Genomic DNA, 15,862 nt, shown 5'->3' with positions numbered 1-15,862 from the left:
CAAGCCCCTAAGATTTAAATTAGTCTTTACCGAAGCTACGCTCGAACACTATTCCTAAACGACAGGGATTGATCTCGGTTTGGAGATCCCTCTGCCTGGTTACGGTCGGTGGTCTCCCTTTGCCCCCCGGCCAGACTTCCCCACAAAAAGTTCACAGGTGGGTCTCGACATGACAGCCTCGGTAAGCCCATTCGGCGATCACGTATCGTAGCGATGATTCCTTCGCCTAATCGCCTAATCGATGTCACGATGACCTGAAGACCCTCCCAATTATCGCAACCGTTGTCAAAACCCAAGTAGAGTGCAAAGTTCTTGTCCGTAGATCCATGATCGTACCAGCCCGGCAGTTAGTTTTGGCCAAAGTTTATCAAGGTGCAGGACAGGGATTAGCATAACCTATTACGGAGTTGCCGATACCGCCCTACCCGATTCGGCATGCTTGTGCCTTGGGCCACCGTATTTGCCGCCCTTCCTCCGGTTTTCGGAAATCCCGATCGGGAAATGGCGTAGACGCCTCTTCGAACGTGGCAAGGATTCGATGCCATCATGACTTTGGTCAGCGGGGGTCGATCATGAAATGATGATCATTGGGGTAATCTACAGGGGAACGGAATCGTTCAACTCTATTCCCGGGATACCGGCGGATGCCGACTTCCATCAACGTCCTCTTCTGCTGCTCCATCGTCTACTGGCTCTCGAATCGTTGTCTGAGCGTCGGTGTACTGCGTGTGTACATTCAAAGGTGCTGGGATAGCGGCGAACGCCCTACTCCAACTACTTCAAGGGTTCGGAGAGGCCACAATGGAGAGAAGGACTTCGGCGATGTGCAGTCGTGTGTTGAAAGTACAGAGTTCCGTGGTTGGCGAACAGCGGCAGCAGTAGTAAGAAACCTACACCATGCGTTTCTTTCAGGCCATACGGAGTACACTTTCAAAGTATGTAAACGCTTGTCGCTGTGCCTGATATTCCAGGCTGTTCTAACTGCGGGTCCAACTTCTTCGGCCCACTGTAGAGATAGATCCGAACTGGTGGGTGTCTCGGATAAACGCCATGCAATGCACGAGAGGCGAGAATCGACAGATGTCCATAAACGATATCTCTCGCTCCACAAGCTACGTTATACAGTTATATCACGGATAACTATCTCTGCGAGGACATTTCGCATTCGTATCCGCTGTTCACCTACGGCCTTCGTTCCATTGCCGAGGCATCCCCGATTTTCCCTATTGTGATGCCCGAGGCCAAAAATGATTTCCGGCCGCTTCCTGAGCCTTCGGAGAGTGCCGGTATCCATGCTTTACAAATTGTTGGCTTGCATGGTACTGTGACAGTGGCGCAGCTACCTTGCCAACTACCAATAATCCTTGAAAATCGCAATCTGGCCATCGTGTTCTAGCTCCTCTAATGTGGGCTGGAATAGGATGTTGAGCTGAGTTTTTACCAACATCATTGATCGGCACTTCTGGTGAATTCAATCTCCAAAATTGGGGTTGGTGGCTTGGCTTTATGGACAGATTGCTCCAAAAATCTCATTCTCATCTTCTCTAACCGAGGAGGGTTTGACTTCAGAAGAGCAATAATGGCTGAGCAGCATACAGGATGATACCACTAGAAAGTGCTACGGTGAGAAGAGCGCGAAGGGGCCTCTCCAGCCAGTCAGTATACACGTGGCCTTCGCTAACATGTGAACGATCTGCAGTCCCTTCGTTGGGAACTTTACGAAAACCCTTGGGATCAAGGATGAACTGTACTACTCTTGGTCTTGTCTGACCATTATCGATCTTTCGAAACTTCCAATTTCTCCTTGCGGAGCGTATCATCCGCACACAATTCGCACCGAAATACTCTTCAAGCCTCCGTTTTTTGTGCCGATACGTTATTGAGGTGCGACCATTAACGAAAGTTGTCTACAACCATTCGCGATCGACCCTTTACCGACTGATCTAAGGGATTCATGTTCATGTGCCAAAATTAAATTCCATCCTCCCCTAAAACCCGCTTCACATCAGCATGCCTCCCGCCGTTGTCAGTTCGTTGCTTCAACACTCGCTTTATCATGACTCCCAGGCTTCCTTTAAATTGTAATCGTGCCAGGGGTAAAGGAGGGTCTTCATTGGGGTAAGTAAGTCGTGCCACAACTTTCCTGAGATCTTTCAAAATCAGGCTTCCCCAAGACCCTCATGACATATCGCTATCTCTTCAAAATGATCTTCTGGCCAAGAAGTACCCAGAAAGTTTCAGTTCATCCACACAAATACGGCTGATTATTGAAGCTAAATCCGCAGCAGGTAGTTCCAAGGGATGTTCGACCTGCCATTGGTCGTCAGACCACTGTTCGGACCGAGCGCTGACTTCACCTCCCACAACTTGATCGCTCCCGCGGCCCTGTGAGGACTGGCGCTTCATTCACACTAGCGGTTGCTGCAAGGCGCACTATCTTCCTCCAATACATCCAAGATCGGTCTTGGTTATCTGCAGCCGAGATTCTTCTTGAGAGCGACATAGTCACATTTCAAAATTCAAGAGATACTGCGCGCGAATTCCCGAGGACCCGCAAGTGCCGGAAGATATCTCATAATCTGCCATCGCTGCACCTGGAACATCTGGAGACATAGTCCCGGTCTCCAGGTCATTCCAATTTGGGAGACGTACAAACGGGCATAGGTCAATAACGTCGTAGTTACGGGCTCTTCATTGTTTAGTATATTTTGGAATTTATTCACTTTGCAAGGGCGCCTACTGGCTTAGGAATCAATCAGTAAAGTAATAGATGAACATAGCGAACATTAGAATAATCTCTCATGAATAGGAATAGAAGAAAACAGCCCGAAAAATATCCATTCGACATTCAAGAATTATTGAATGGAGCGGTGGAGATGGCCAACTCACTGGCATTAAACGAATTGAACGGAGGTGCTGTGATATCTGGACTCAATTGACAGTACTTTTTGGATCCGACGTCAGTCTCACTGTAATGCAATCTTTTGGATCTTTGCTCAATTTGTGATTATGTCTGTCGCTGTTGTAATACGCTTGCAGGAGGGGGTTGGCGCTGTTGGGGTTTCCTCGAGGGCGCGCAATCCCATTCTTGTCCACGATATAGTAAGTTGCATAAAGTCGAAGTCCATCTTTGACTTTGCAAACCGTGGAAAACCAGAAATCCTTTTCTTTCTTTGACTTGGTACTGGGGTGTTTGAATGACACGCCATAGGTTTCCTTGCCATCAGCTTTCATGACCGTAAGTGTTCTATACCTACGGATCAGTATCAATTGCATGCGTTGGTTTTGGGGTCAACTTACGCCGCCTGCGTGCCCTTAGGCATACCCTCGGCTTGAGAGACACCCAAATCGGTCATGTAACCATCTCTGAGGATGGACGTGGCATTAAACCAGATGAGACGACCAAAGACGTCATAGCTGAAAATGTTTTCTTTGACCTTGAGACCACCCCAGGGTGCACTGATATCATATTCAGCAGAGTTATTGGCCATGTAGATGAAGCCGTCCTTTCCAGAGACCAGAGTCGCGGACTGACCGGCGTCCTGGATCAACCGGAACCCATTAGTCTTGGGAAGCTGTCTTAGTTTGTTGCTGTCAGCTGTCTTGTTCTTTTCGAATTCTTCATCCGTGTGGATCACAGGCTCAGGCCGAGTGAAGTTGAGTGTTGCATTGGAAGCAAGATACTGCTGGCCACCGAACGACTGTGCGACCGCAAGGAAAGTGCTTTCGGTAGGCTCGACTTGTTTTGGGTTCCATCCTTGTTTCCTATACATTAAATTAGCTCGGCTTTTGCCAGTAGTGATCGCGGAATGATTACGAGATACAACCGAGGCCGGTTTCATAGAAAATCGTTGACAGGGCCTTGAACTCATATTCCCATAGTCCTAGTGCCGAGGTGTAGATACGGTTCTTGGCTCCCGCTCGAAGCTCGATTCCATTGTTGCAGGCCTTCCCTTCGCCAGTGGAGATTCCGGCGGTGAAATAGACAGAGGGTGCGGTGTACACTCCAACGGACTTTTTCCAAGTACCGCTGAGGACATCCAGTGCGACTTCGACTCCAACCGGCAGGGCAAGGTCTGCGGTAGCAATAATGTTTCCCTCGATAATCTCAAAAATCGGATCCAGGTGCGGTTTAAAGCCAGATGCTTCATTCCTTGTAGAGTTGACCGCGTCCAGCACCAAGCGACCTGCATCGATGGAAAACCTTGCGCCCGCTCTGAACTTGCCGCTCGCATCAACGGAGACACTGGCTGCAGCATTGCTGACTAACTGAGGCCCAATTGTGATAATTTTAGGGATCTTGATGGCGAAAAAGGGGATTGCAAACAATTCCTTCTCGATCGTCGTTTTGATTCCTCCTTTGGAGGTGCCGGCTGCAAGCGCCTTGGCCTCAACACTGACTGCATAAATAGCATCGAATACAAACGCCTCGTGGTTGATGAAGGAAACCTCTGCCTTATAAATACCTTTGGAGATACTGAAAGCCAGTTTTCCATCAAAACTGAAATTTGCTTTCGCTCCACAACTTTCGCATTCGATGATCACGGCCGTGCCTGGCTAAGAGAGAACCAAATTCTCTGCGTTCCCACCAAGCGAGCTGCGGGGATCAGTACTGATCCCCCCACCACTTGTTCTGTTGTCGAAGCTAATATCTGCTGCATAGCCCTGCTCAAAGGGGACACCAAATGGAACCATAAGTAGATTGACAACCACGGCTGCAATAGCGAAGATTACCTTGGCCGCGGTTTCAATGGCTTGCAGAGTCTTCTGAATAAGACTATTGATTGCCTAGCCACATGTCTGGTTAGCAGGAATTTGGCAAACTCGCAATTTTCATAATCCCTTACTTTGATCATGGCATTGATCCCCTCTACAATCCATGAAAATAAACCTCGCCTGACAAGGTCATCGTACTCTTCGTCGGAAAGTGAGTCAAGCCCGGTCATATAATTGTCTGGAATATCCGTGTTGATGAGGGTGGTACCAAAAAAGTGTTTGACTGCTGCTGCATCCTTCGTGAGATCGGTCCCACCCTGCATCACCTGAGGCTTCTCGACTCTGACATGACCCCTCACCAGCTCGCGCTTGGCTAGGTGCTCTTGGACATATGTTCCCCAGGCGGGCTCTCCTTCTTGGATAACCTCTTTTTCGTCTGTGAGTTCGGTAGCGACTGTCACACAATCGCCATCAAAGACGGGATGGGATGCACGAAAGAATGATCGGTGCTCGCCCGTTAGATGCCCACATCCGTTATGATAGGTAATCACATTAAATGTCTCTTCGCCGACGTATTTATCCCATGCCGTTTCCACGGTATTCAGCGCCTCGGGCGTCGTGAAGCAGACTTGGATGTGGTCATCACTGCAGGTAACATCTTTGATGTGGCTTGAATGCTCCAACACGACCGTGGGACTCGAAAAAGTTGCTTGCAGTTGAGCATGTTTGGCACCATGCAAGGCGGCTGAGTCCACTTAGCAAATTTGATTAGGGGTATATGGGTTGGGAGACTGACGCCGGTGTCCTTCCTGACTGTAGTACAGCTCCTTGGAATTTTGAGGGACCAGGTGGTCGAGGTCACTGGAGTTGTGCTCAGGGTGAAGTGCCGGATATAAGTTGACCCCATCATGTGCGAAGGAAGGGGGTATCTGGAGGAGACCGTGCCGAGCCGCATGTCGGCCCGAGCTGATTGCCGATGCAGTACTACTCAGGAAGGCCAAAGTGGCCAAAGAGGCCGTAGCTTCGACCACCCACATTGTGAATGTTTGAGTTTGAGTTTATGTGATATGGGCTTATAACGGGGGAGATTTCAGTTCTTTAAATACCATTCTTTCTTGGGCAGTAAATTCTCTGCATTACTGCACAGGACTGAGAATGGTAGATTTGGTTAAGGAAACGCCTGCAGATTTCGGAGTACCTCGGTGCGGCCCCTTTGTCGTAAATTTTTACGGAATCGTGACTTTAATATGTAGGGTCAAAAATGAATGTCATTCCACAAGAGATCGCAGGAGATGACAAAAATGACAAAAATGCTCAGATGAACGAGGGAATGTGAGCTCTAACTTGCAGATAGAGTGGTGTGTCCAATCACAACTTTGAAGATAGCTCTCTAGTTCTACATTAAGTTAAAGGGCTCTGTGGCTCAACCCCCGACATTACTACCAATTAGTGATCTCTCATTGGTTAAATAGCAGCTAGGATGATCAAATAAACAGTCGATCTCCCACATGATTCCAATGCAAAAGTAAGTCCCATCCTCCCTCGTGTTCCCCCTTGTACCTTAGCCTTATAAATGCTTCAAAACCCCCGTGCTCCGATCCTTCTCTAATAGAAATCTATGTGAATAAGCCCCGTACACAATGTGGGAGAATCATGGGACGATTTCTGTGCTTAGGGTAGAGCCTCACTAGTCACTGGGCATCTGGGTGACTATCTCTATGTAGTTTTGGGTCACACCGAGAAATAAGTCGTGAGTGTCTATGGGACCATCTATGTTCAATACTAATAATGTAAGATTCTCATATCTTTCTCAAGGGATTCGTATACAGTGTCAATGAGCCACCTTATTGCTCTCTGTCCCCTGGTCATGTGACAGACTCCTATTTTTTTAGCTCGTCTCTCCATAACGTAAGAATCGAAAGGCAGATGGCCGAATGGCATCACATCGGTTTCATCGAGCATTTTGTAGTGTAGTGAGCGTTTGCCAGGGCCTTCTTCTGGGTGCTTAAAGATATTGGAAGGAAACTGACAATGTCGAGGCTGGAGTGGCAGAAAGTCCAGCGATGTTCCAAGATAAGCAAACGGAAGACGAAGGTAATAACAAGCCCCTGGTGAGAAGACTATGCACTAATCTGGGCAATTACAGGAAATGCAGATGACTATTCGCATCAGCGAAAGAGGCTTCACTGCCCTGTCAATCCCAAGGAAAGTGAAGCCGAAGAAAGGAGGAAGAAGAGAGATCTACAAAAGCAAACACGAAAATGGCACGTGATTGAGCTTCGTCGCCAGCATGGGGCTGCGAGCATCTTATCTTTTTCCCGTTCCAAAAAACGCCGTTGAAAGGCCATTTCATCAATCCAACTAGCCCCTACTAGCCCCAGGCTTTCGTGTTAAGATCGAGGCTATGGAGCAATCAAGTTTCCTATTCTTGAATACAACTGGGGCGTCGAGTCTTTCTCGGCCGGCCGCTAAACGGATGAGGGCACATATCACGAAAACAAATTTCGCGAAAAGACGCCAGCGGATCAACAACTCTATTTCACCCGAGTCAGAAATAGAAAAAAATACCGTCGCACGGGAAAACTTCCGACAGCTGTCGATAAATAACAAACATTCCGCGGCCAACGAAAACAACCTAAACATGATTTTGCCACCCGTATCCGATGCCGCTCGTGACCCAAAAGCTTGTATGTAATAATTTTGAAGTATACTTGAATGTTGCTCATTATCTTCAGTACATGATCTACAGAGACTTGTTTTCCTGGAAGGCATTCGCCCCCCAGTCAGCGCAAGTGAAGCGGCTTGGTTCAACCTGATTGCATCAGACCCAGCGTTGATCGAATCGACAATGGCTATAGCTGTGCGACTCTGGTCGCCAGATGACTGCTGGCAAATGGAATCCTACCAGCATTCATGTACAGCTATTAATCTCATCAAGCGACGGATAGCATCTACAATGACCTCGACGGATGGCGTTCTCGGAGCAGTCACTACAATGGCGTTCGGTGCTTCTCTAGAAAACGATGATGTTGCTTGGAACGTCCATATAGATGGTCTGGCACAAATTCTCAAAGAAAGGCAATCCCGAAGCACAACCCCGCCACCATCCTGGCTTACTGGTCTAGTTGTCCAGTCGGTGCGCCTTTGATTTTTGGATGAACATGTCTGACAGTATCGACAGGGATTCCGTTAACGCTATATTTAACTTCCCACGAGTATATCACGAGCGCATTCTCCAAATCTTGATCGAATGCAGTGACCAAAGTATCACAAGAATAAAGGCAATTTGTGACAGTGTTATCCAGCTTCAAAAAAAGATCGATTCCCATGATCACCAGAAATTCGACTCGAATTTGGTTGCGCGAGAAATTGAGGAGCCTTTGGCCACTCTACATTACAAAGTACGCGCTCTCCGAACCATCGACGATATATACGTCCAGGCCACCGCACGATCGATAGAACTGGTACTCTATCTTCTCTGGCCCTCCCAGTCTGGAGCTCATTTGACTCTTCTTGCTGGTGAACTGAAAGAAGCAATATGTCTGTTTCCGATTCAAGGCTGCTCCTATATGAACCTTACTTCCTTTCAACTTATGATTGGAGCTATTGCTGCAGATGAAAACTCGCCCACGAGGGCGTGGTTCTTTGACAGAATGGCAAGGGAGGCGCGGGCGTTGAGATTACGTGGCTGGAACGAACCTTTAAGCCTGTTGCAAGATAGGAACATGCCGGCTGGGGGCCTGACGAGGCAGATCCAAGCACTCTGGAAGGAATTATGCCACTGAGCTATTGAGCTAGAAGATTGAAAGACCGTTGAGCTTAGCGCTTAAAACGCCTGTTGCGGAGTGTGAAACCCCTACGCATAGGAAGCCACTAGCTAACATTTCTTACCAATCTGGATTGCAAATATTGATATTTTGATGATAAATCATTCCCGGGAGTAAGAATAGATTCAACAAATGCTTCATGTTGCGGTTTGCCAAGTGACCTGACTATAGTGGAGCCAATGAAATGCCCCGCTGATACCCACCAAATCTGATTTTCCAAATTAGGAAACCTACCTTTCCCATTTGTAAATCTCATTTTCCTAATTAGGAAAATCAGATTCGAAATGTACAAACTGACAGGAAACCCTTCTCGTCAACCCAGCATACTTAAAGAGCGTCCTCGACCCCTACAGCTCACCCACCTCCTTCGTATATCTTCTCCTAAGATTCGTTTGTCTCGCAGAAACCACAGAGCAATTCAGCACAAGGTCAGACATGGCCAGACAATGGATTTTGACCGGCCAAGAAGGCTTTGAAACGTCCCTTGAGTACCAGGAGGGTCTTGATCTACCGTCGGCGAAAGATTTGGGGCCTCACGATGTCCTTGTCACCATGCATGCTGCGAGTCTGAATTATCGTGAACTGGTAGTCGCAGGACCCGTGGTATGTCTTGAGCAACTCACAGCACCATATTCTTGCTGATCTTTTTTAGGGTATCAATGGACCAATCACGCCACCCATTATTCCAGGCTGTGATGGAGTAGGCATTGTCACAAATGTCGGATCAGCTGTCCGCGATTTCCGTCCTGGAGATCGAGTTGTTATGCACGTTGCACCGAAACTAGTGGAATCTCGTGGTGACGATGCACTTCCTAGCCTTTCCGATGCCATGATTGCTCGAGGTCAAGGGATCGAGGGCACGCTTCGGAGTCACGGTGTCTTCTCTGAAGCGGGCCTTGTCCACGCACCGAAATCATTGGATTTCCTTCCGGCAGCCACCTTGTCTTGTACCTGGGTCACCGCGTGGAACGCTCTGTTTGGTTTGAAGGGCCGGGAAGCGGGGCCGGGCTCATGGGTGCTCGTTCAAGGCACGGGCGGGGTCAGTATTGCTGCTCTGCAGCTCGCTGTCGCAGCTGGTGCCTCTGTCATCGCTACCACATCGAGTGAGGAGAAAGCTGCTCGGCTCAGGACTCTTGGCGCGACCCACGTTGTCAATTACCGTACCAATCCTAAGGGCTGGGGAGAGGAAGTTCGAAGCTTGACTCCAGATGGAAGAGGTTTGGACTTTGTGGTCGATGTGGGTGGCAACGAAACTCTGTCTCAGTCACTGGTGGCCGTATGCGTGGACGGAATCGTTCTGGTGGTCGGTGGAGTTGGGGAGACCACAGAGGTCGTGCCCATGTTTGCAGCTCTTCTGCACACCTGCATCGTTCGTGGTATCCTCGCAGGAAGTCGAAACCAGTTCCGGGAGTTGGTTCACTTCATTGACGACAAGAAGATTGTGCCTGCGGTTGATGATGTTGTTTTTGAGCTTGCCGAGGGAAAGAGTGCATACAAACGCCTCAAGGAAAAGAAACACTTTTCCAAGGTTTTGATTAAGATTGATGCAGTGTGATGGAAGCTTGGTTTTTGTTCAACTGGGGGTCCCTTGAATCTTTCGTCTCTCCTCTTTCAGCTTAGGATGACGATAGAGAATGGAGAAATTACTAAGGTGGTACATCAATTTCAGAGCCAATCAATGCACGCGCCCACAATTAGGTAATTTCTTAGTGTTACATCTTCGATAGTGCTACGGACGACCTTTTTCCTTTGGGGTTGTAACACAAAGGACTATAGGGAGATGGATTCGGGGTCTACTAGATCCTTCTAAAGACAGTCAAGCCACTAGGCGTGAGAGAAGTTTTCTCTCCACTTGGGCATCGTTATGTAACTCACCAACCTTGCATGGATGATTTAAAGTCCCTTTTATTCATCAAACATATATTTTTTATCGTCACCGTTAACTGGTATCCATACCATAATGAATTTAAGCTCAGGTTTGGTATTTGAACAAGCCTGCCGGTTTATTACATATCCTTATCGCACAGCAACCGCAAACCACGGACTTTCCATCCCTAGACGTTTTTTACCACCACTTGATCCCGAGTTGGTAGAATGAGCCCCGTGATGATGTTGTAGACCTTAAATCTTAAAATGGCGACATGCAGATGCTCCGGAACCATGTGTGTGCCGCGCGAGTCACGTCTAAGCATGGGCCCATACCTCGGATGCGATCCCCGGTTGGATACGCACCCTGTCTATCATACAGCTGCCCTTATGAACGTGCTCAACCAGTATTCAAGCACATACGATCATAGGGTGTGGAGAACAGGGCTTCCCGTCCGCTCAGCCGTACTTAAGCCACACGCCGGCAGGTTAGTAGTTGGGTGGGTGACCACCAGCGAATCCCTGCTGTTGTATGTTCTTATGTTTTGTTTTTCTATTCTCATTGGTCTTCTTCTTTATCTCTTTTCCTTTTTTTTTTGCGTCTACTGACTGCCCCCTGTGGTGGTAACCCCGGCCAGTAGCCCCTACAATCTCGTCATCAACGGTCATAAGTACCACGAGAAACGTCGAGCTCACCTCCTTGTTTGGCCTCGGGGCCAAAGCTCCAAAAGCTATACGTCATCAAATGGGGAGCTTTATTATCTTTTACCCGGAAGAACAGCTTGAGCCGCGGAGCTCCGATAAGAAAATGCCGAGTTTGGCGACCCAAGAAGCCCATTCGTCGGCAAAGACGGAATAACAATTCCTTGCATATAACTAAATCCGAAGAGGTGTCAAAAATTAGGGTCTTGACAGTGGTCCACTGCATCACTCGTTCCGTTAGGCTCCGTCAAAATTTCTCCCTACATTCCAATACCCGGAGTCATCATTCGTGACCTATATTGGCAGGATCGGCACAAGAACACGCGAAGAATGTACAGCGTCACAATTGTCCGAATAAATGTCCGCTGCCTTGGCCTGATGGAGAGAGCTTGCTTAGCTTTATTAAGGAGGGACGGTCCTTGATGGCCAAAGCGGATTTTTTTTTGCAGGAACGACTGCTATCATGGTTTTGTCTACATCGACTGGAGATGCTGGCCTCAGGAAACTTAACCTTGGCATAGCTTTTATGCTAGCTGCTTCTGCTACTTCCGGATACAATGCCAGCCAGATTAACAGTCTCCTTGTGCTTCCAGAGTGTGAGTCTTTCTCTACGTTCAAGCAGCTCCTGGGGTACAAGTGAAGGCTAATAGGAGACAGTCAACAAGTTCTTGAGTGGGCTCGACACAAACGTCAAAGGCCTCATCATTGCTGCCGTCTCTCTTGGATCTTTCTTAGCCTTCATTCCCGCTTCATATGTTGCCGACAATTTCGGCCGACGTCTTTCCGTTGCCATCGGTTCCACGCTAGTCATAATAGCATCAATCGTCCAAGTAGCTGTTAAGCAGCACTGGGTATTTTTCGGTGCCCGAGTGGTGACTGGAATAGGTGTGGGATTCTCACAAACGGCTGCACCGTTGCTGATTGCAGAAACTGCTCATCCGCGGCAGCGAAGGACGCTCACTGGTCTCTATAATGCTGTCTGGTTTTGCGGGTCTATCACAGCCGCGGGTGTTGCGTTCTCCACACTGTCTATTCATAATGACTGGTCATGGCGGGTTCCATGCATGCTGCAGGTCTTCTACCCTCTTTTCCAGCTGACGGGCCTGTTCTTCGTTCCGGAGAGTCCGAGATGGCTTGTTGCAAAGGATCGCAAAGCGGATGCATTGGCTATGCTCACTCAATACCATGCAAACGGTGATCCGACTGATAAACTGGTCCATGACGAATATGATCAAATCTGCAGCAGTATCAGCGCCGAAGCGGACATGCAGTCAGCCAGTCGCTGGTCTACCTTCCTCAAAACCAAAGGCGATCTTCATCGCCTGGCGATATGTATTTTGCTGGGCTTCATGCAAGAATGGACGGGAAACGGTATGATCTACATGCATCAATCGAAAAGAAGGATGTCGCTAATTAACTTCTCCAGGTGTCACTTCCTACTACCTCCCTCCAATTCTTGCATCTGTCGGCATCAAAGACGCCGTTCATCAAGCAGCGGTCAACATTAGCCTCCAAGTGTGGAACTTAATATTTGCCGTCGCCGGAGCAAGCACATCTGACAAATACGGACGCCGAACCCTCTGGCTCAGCGCAACAACCCTGATGCTGATATTCCTATCAACATCTGAAATCATGGCCGGACTGTTCGCACAAATGAATGTATTGGCAGCCGGAATCGCAGTGGTTCCGATGCTGTTCCTCTTCTGTTCAGCCTACGACTTTGCATATATGCCCCTATTCATCGCCTACCCAGCCGAAATCCTCCCCTTTCAGCTTCGCGCCAAGGGTCTTGCTATCACGCTTACGACGGACTCTTTGGCGTGCTTCTTCAATCAATATGTCAACCCGGTGGCATTTGATGCTCTTCGCTGGAGATACTTTTCCATTTATGTTGGTTGCCTGGTGGTCGTGTTGGCGCTTGTCTATTTGTTCTTCCCGGAGACTCAGGGTAAGTCTCTGGAGGAGGTGTCGCGGATCTTTGAGAAGGAGGAGGTCGTTGAGGGGGGAAGCCCCACAGACTCGGAGGGATCGCAGGAGTTTTACATGATGAAGTCTGAGATGTAGTATCCATGGCAGGACGTTGGTTTATGCCCCAGGAGATCCCACGGGAGGGCCCCGGGGATTTCAATTTGTTTAACTAGCCAGAGCCAGCATTTATATACGTTGCAGTATGTACCTAGGTAGTTCCATGTTCGAATTTGCATCCATACCTATACAATTATACATATTTGATATCGTAATCACATACAAATTCTTTGGGTGGGCCCTCGGGTGCGAGCCGATTCAGATTCCTTGATCGTGGTTTTCCAAGTTCCTTAATTAATACCGCGAGATGCTTATACATTTGCCCCAGCCTCAACGTGCTCAGTAATGGGCTTTTCAATCCTGTCCGTATTTTGGCTGCGGTGGAACCCTGGCCGGACGGGGTATCCACGCGACGCAAAAACGCCCCCGGTGATACCGCCGGCCTCGAAAAGATGATCGACATCCTCCAGTTCCAGTCCCTTGGTTTCGGGGAAGAAGAAGTATACCATTGGGATCTGTTTGAAGTCAGTATATAGATCTGGAACCAATATTCTACTGTGGCATACCCATGAGAAACAGAAGCAGGCGAAAATAATGAATGTCCTCCACCCGATGTTATCAATTGCGGTTGGCGTTACTTGCACAACGATGACTGCAGAAGTAAGCATGGGAGCACATCTGATGGAATCACTGATCGTAACTTACAGACACACATCCAGTTGATGAAACCTGCAAATGCCTGACCTCTGGCACGAATGCGAGTGGTGGTGATTTCACTAGGATAGAACCTGAGAGGTATGTTAGTGACTTCCACTGCGTATAAAGGCCTAAAAGACGTACCATGGAACGGGCAAGTATCCAAATCCTAGGAAAATCTGGAAGATAAAAACGAATGCGGTCGCAGCATACGCACATTGCGTGGAGCCGATCGACAGCAAGATAGCGACCATCACGAAACAGAAGCAAAGACCGGCCGCAGATAACATGAGTGAGGCTCGGCGACCGAACCGGTCCATACTCCACAGGGGGATGATTGATCCGAAGAGATATGCGAGAGAGGTGCAGCCGCCAAGAATCAAGGACAGGTTGCGGGAGAGGTGCATGGCATTTTGGTAGACGACGGGTGCATAGTAATTGATCATGTTTGATCCAGTGAACTGCTGCTGGACATTGACTAGACCCGCAAGGATCATGCGACGAAGGTTTTGAATCTTGCCCCCCCACAGAAGCTCCTTGTACTTGAAGGGTCCGCCAGCAGACTCGATTTCAATGGATGTCTCAATCTGGCGACGCAGGTGCACGACGTCGGGTGTAGACTCATTCGCGGGCTGCTCGAGTTGGAGGCGGGCTAGAATAGAGGCAGCCTCGTCGCTCCGATCTTGTTCGCAAAGCCAGCGAGGAGTATCTGGAAGAGGGAGCATCTGAACCACAAGACAAACGGCGAAGAATGCCTGGAAGCTGATCGGGAAGCGCCACTGCACAGGCGAGTCCACAAAGCTTAATCCGTAGTCGATCCAGTATGCAATACAGAGACCCACGATGGTCACTGTGCCCTGCGCGGAGAGAAGTCTACCGCGGTGTTCCGGTCGGGCCATTTCTGATGACAGAATTAGCGATCTCGATTGAAGTGGGAAACCCACGCGGTGCTTACCACTCTGGTATGTCGGTACCGTGCTGCTGTTGATGCCGTTTCCGAAGCCGGTTACAACTCTGCCGACCAAGAACTGCGCGGTACTGTACGAAGAGCCCAGGATAATCGTGCCAATAACCATGATGGAGCCACCTGCGATAATCATCCGCTTACGACCAACTCGGTGGCCAACGATGAAACTGAGAAGACATCCGACGGCGCAGCCGATATCGTAAATCGAGGTCACTGCACTGATTAAATAATGCACCGAGAAGATCGGAGATATGACGTACAGATCCCCTGCATCGTAGCATCAGGGTGGTTGAACTGCTTGCCAAACTGATTGTTGGCTCCCACCAACCCACTCATAACACCCTGATCATAGCCCAGGAGAAGAAAGGCCTGACAGCTGGCGGCTGCATCAATCAGTCTCTGTTCATCAGCCCGGCAAGTTCGAATGGCAAGTACCTGTCACCGTCCAGTGCAAATATTTCCCACTCAGTCCCATATCGAGGGCCTTGATTATTCTTGACGCGAAAGACGCAGAAGGCAGCGCTGGGGAATCTGGGGCCCAAGGAGTTGATCATGATCATTTTTGAAGGTCACATCCTAGCAAGCTCGCGGTGATGATTGACCGAACTGCAGCTCCTCGGCACAAAAGAGACCGGGACGCAGTGGCGACGCACGCCATGTTATTGGCCCGAGTCAAACAAAACCTGGGGATTTTGCGGAGTGGCGGCGTCACCGAGAACCGAAAGTTGAAGGATTGTGGGAAAACAGTGGGCCGTCCCCGCACGCCCCGGCTGACGTGGCGCCCTTTTGAGTAAAAAGTGCGGCAAACAAGCCTCGATGGCCTCGCGGCTTCCACGGTGAGGCTTCTTTATGCAGCCACGAGCGCCACCGAGCCCCTACAATCTATATTTTGGTGGACCCTAATGGCGACACAGTTCCGGAACGTAATCAACCCGGCTGCGACAATGCAACCTAAGAGCTCGAGCACTGGCGATCTCGCACTCAAATCCCTCCGCTATGACTGAGATTGAAGTTTCAAGTTGCATTCGGTGCATTGTCTGCCCGCTTCCCTATCATATTATGG

The 15,862-nt window shown here is 49.1% G+C and overlaps 5 protein-coding genes across 5 annotated transcripts; 3 read left to right on the top strand and 2 right to left on the bottom strand.

Moving 5' to 3' along the window:
- Positions 1 to 3,296: 3,296 nt before the first annotated feature.
- Positions 3,297 to 5,753, bottom strand: N7498_007327 (uncharacterized protein; the record flags this gene model as incomplete). The annotated part of the gene is made up of 5 exons (XM_058454389.1): positions 3,297 to 3,765; positions 3,818 to 4,553; positions 4,626 to 4,788; positions 4,848 to 5,461; positions 5,513 to 5,753. The coding sequence occupies 5 exons, from the start codon at positions 5,751 to 5,753 to the stop codon at positions 3,297 to 3,299; spliced, it is 2,223 nt and encodes a 740-aa protein (XP_058306638.1).
- A 1,367-nt stretch (positions 5,754 to 7,120) lies between these two features.
- N7498_007326 (uncharacterized protein) lies at positions 7,121 to 8,501 on the top strand (the record flags this gene model as incomplete). Its single annotated transcript, XM_058454388.1, has 3 exons — positions 7,121 to 7,403; positions 7,452 to 7,848; positions 7,889 to 8,501. The coding sequence occupies 3 exons, from the start codon at positions 7,121 to 7,123 to the stop codon at positions 8,499 to 8,501; spliced, it is 1,293 nt and encodes a 430-aa protein (XP_058306637.1).
- Positions 8,502 to 8,978: 477 nt separating this feature from the next.
- On the top strand, positions 8,979 to 10,098 carry N7498_007325 (zinc-dependent alcohol dehydrogenase family protein; the record flags this gene model as incomplete). Its single annotated transcript, XM_058454387.1, has 2 exons — positions 8,979 to 9,146; positions 9,196 to 10,098. 2 exons carry the CDS (start codon positions 8,979 to 8,981, stop codon positions 10,096 to 10,098), a joined length of 1,071 nt encoding a protein of 356 aa, XP_058306636.1.
- Positions 10,099 to 11,574: 1,476 nt separating this feature from the next.
- N7498_007324 (uncharacterized protein) lies at positions 11,575 to 13,175 on the top strand (the record flags this gene model as incomplete). The annotated part of the gene is made up of 3 exons (XM_058454386.1): positions 11,575 to 11,707; positions 11,769 to 12,482; positions 12,538 to 13,175. 3 exons carry the CDS (start codon positions 11,575 to 11,577, stop codon positions 13,173 to 13,175), a joined length of 1,485 nt encoding a protein of 494 aa, XP_058306635.1.
- Positions 13,176 to 13,447: 272 nt separating this feature from the next.
- On the bottom strand, positions 13,448 to 15,359 carry N7498_007323 (sugar porter family MFS transporter; the record flags this gene model as incomplete). The annotated part of the gene is made up of 7 exons (XM_058454385.1): positions 13,448 to 13,651; positions 13,703 to 13,788; positions 13,842 to 13,924; positions 13,977 to 14,733; positions 14,788 to 15,012; positions 15,060 to 15,182; positions 15,242 to 15,359. 7 exons carry the CDS (start codon positions 15,357 to 15,359, stop codon positions 13,448 to 13,450), a joined length of 1,596 nt encoding a protein of 531 aa, XP_058306634.1.
- Positions 15,360 to 15,862: the final 503 nt, after the last annotated feature.

The sequence above is a fragment of the Penicillium cinerascens genome, assembly GCF_028974065.1.
Source record: "Penicillium cinerascens strain IBT 15544 chromosome Unknown contig_9_segment0_segment0, whole genome shotgun sequence".
Taxonomy (NCBI): domain Eukaryota; kingdom Fungi; phylum Ascomycota; class Eurotiomycetes; order Eurotiales; family Aspergillaceae; genus Penicillium; species Penicillium cinerascens.
Note: the sequence above shows the minus strand (reverse complement) of the source record. Positions and strands in the feature narration are given on the sequence as shown.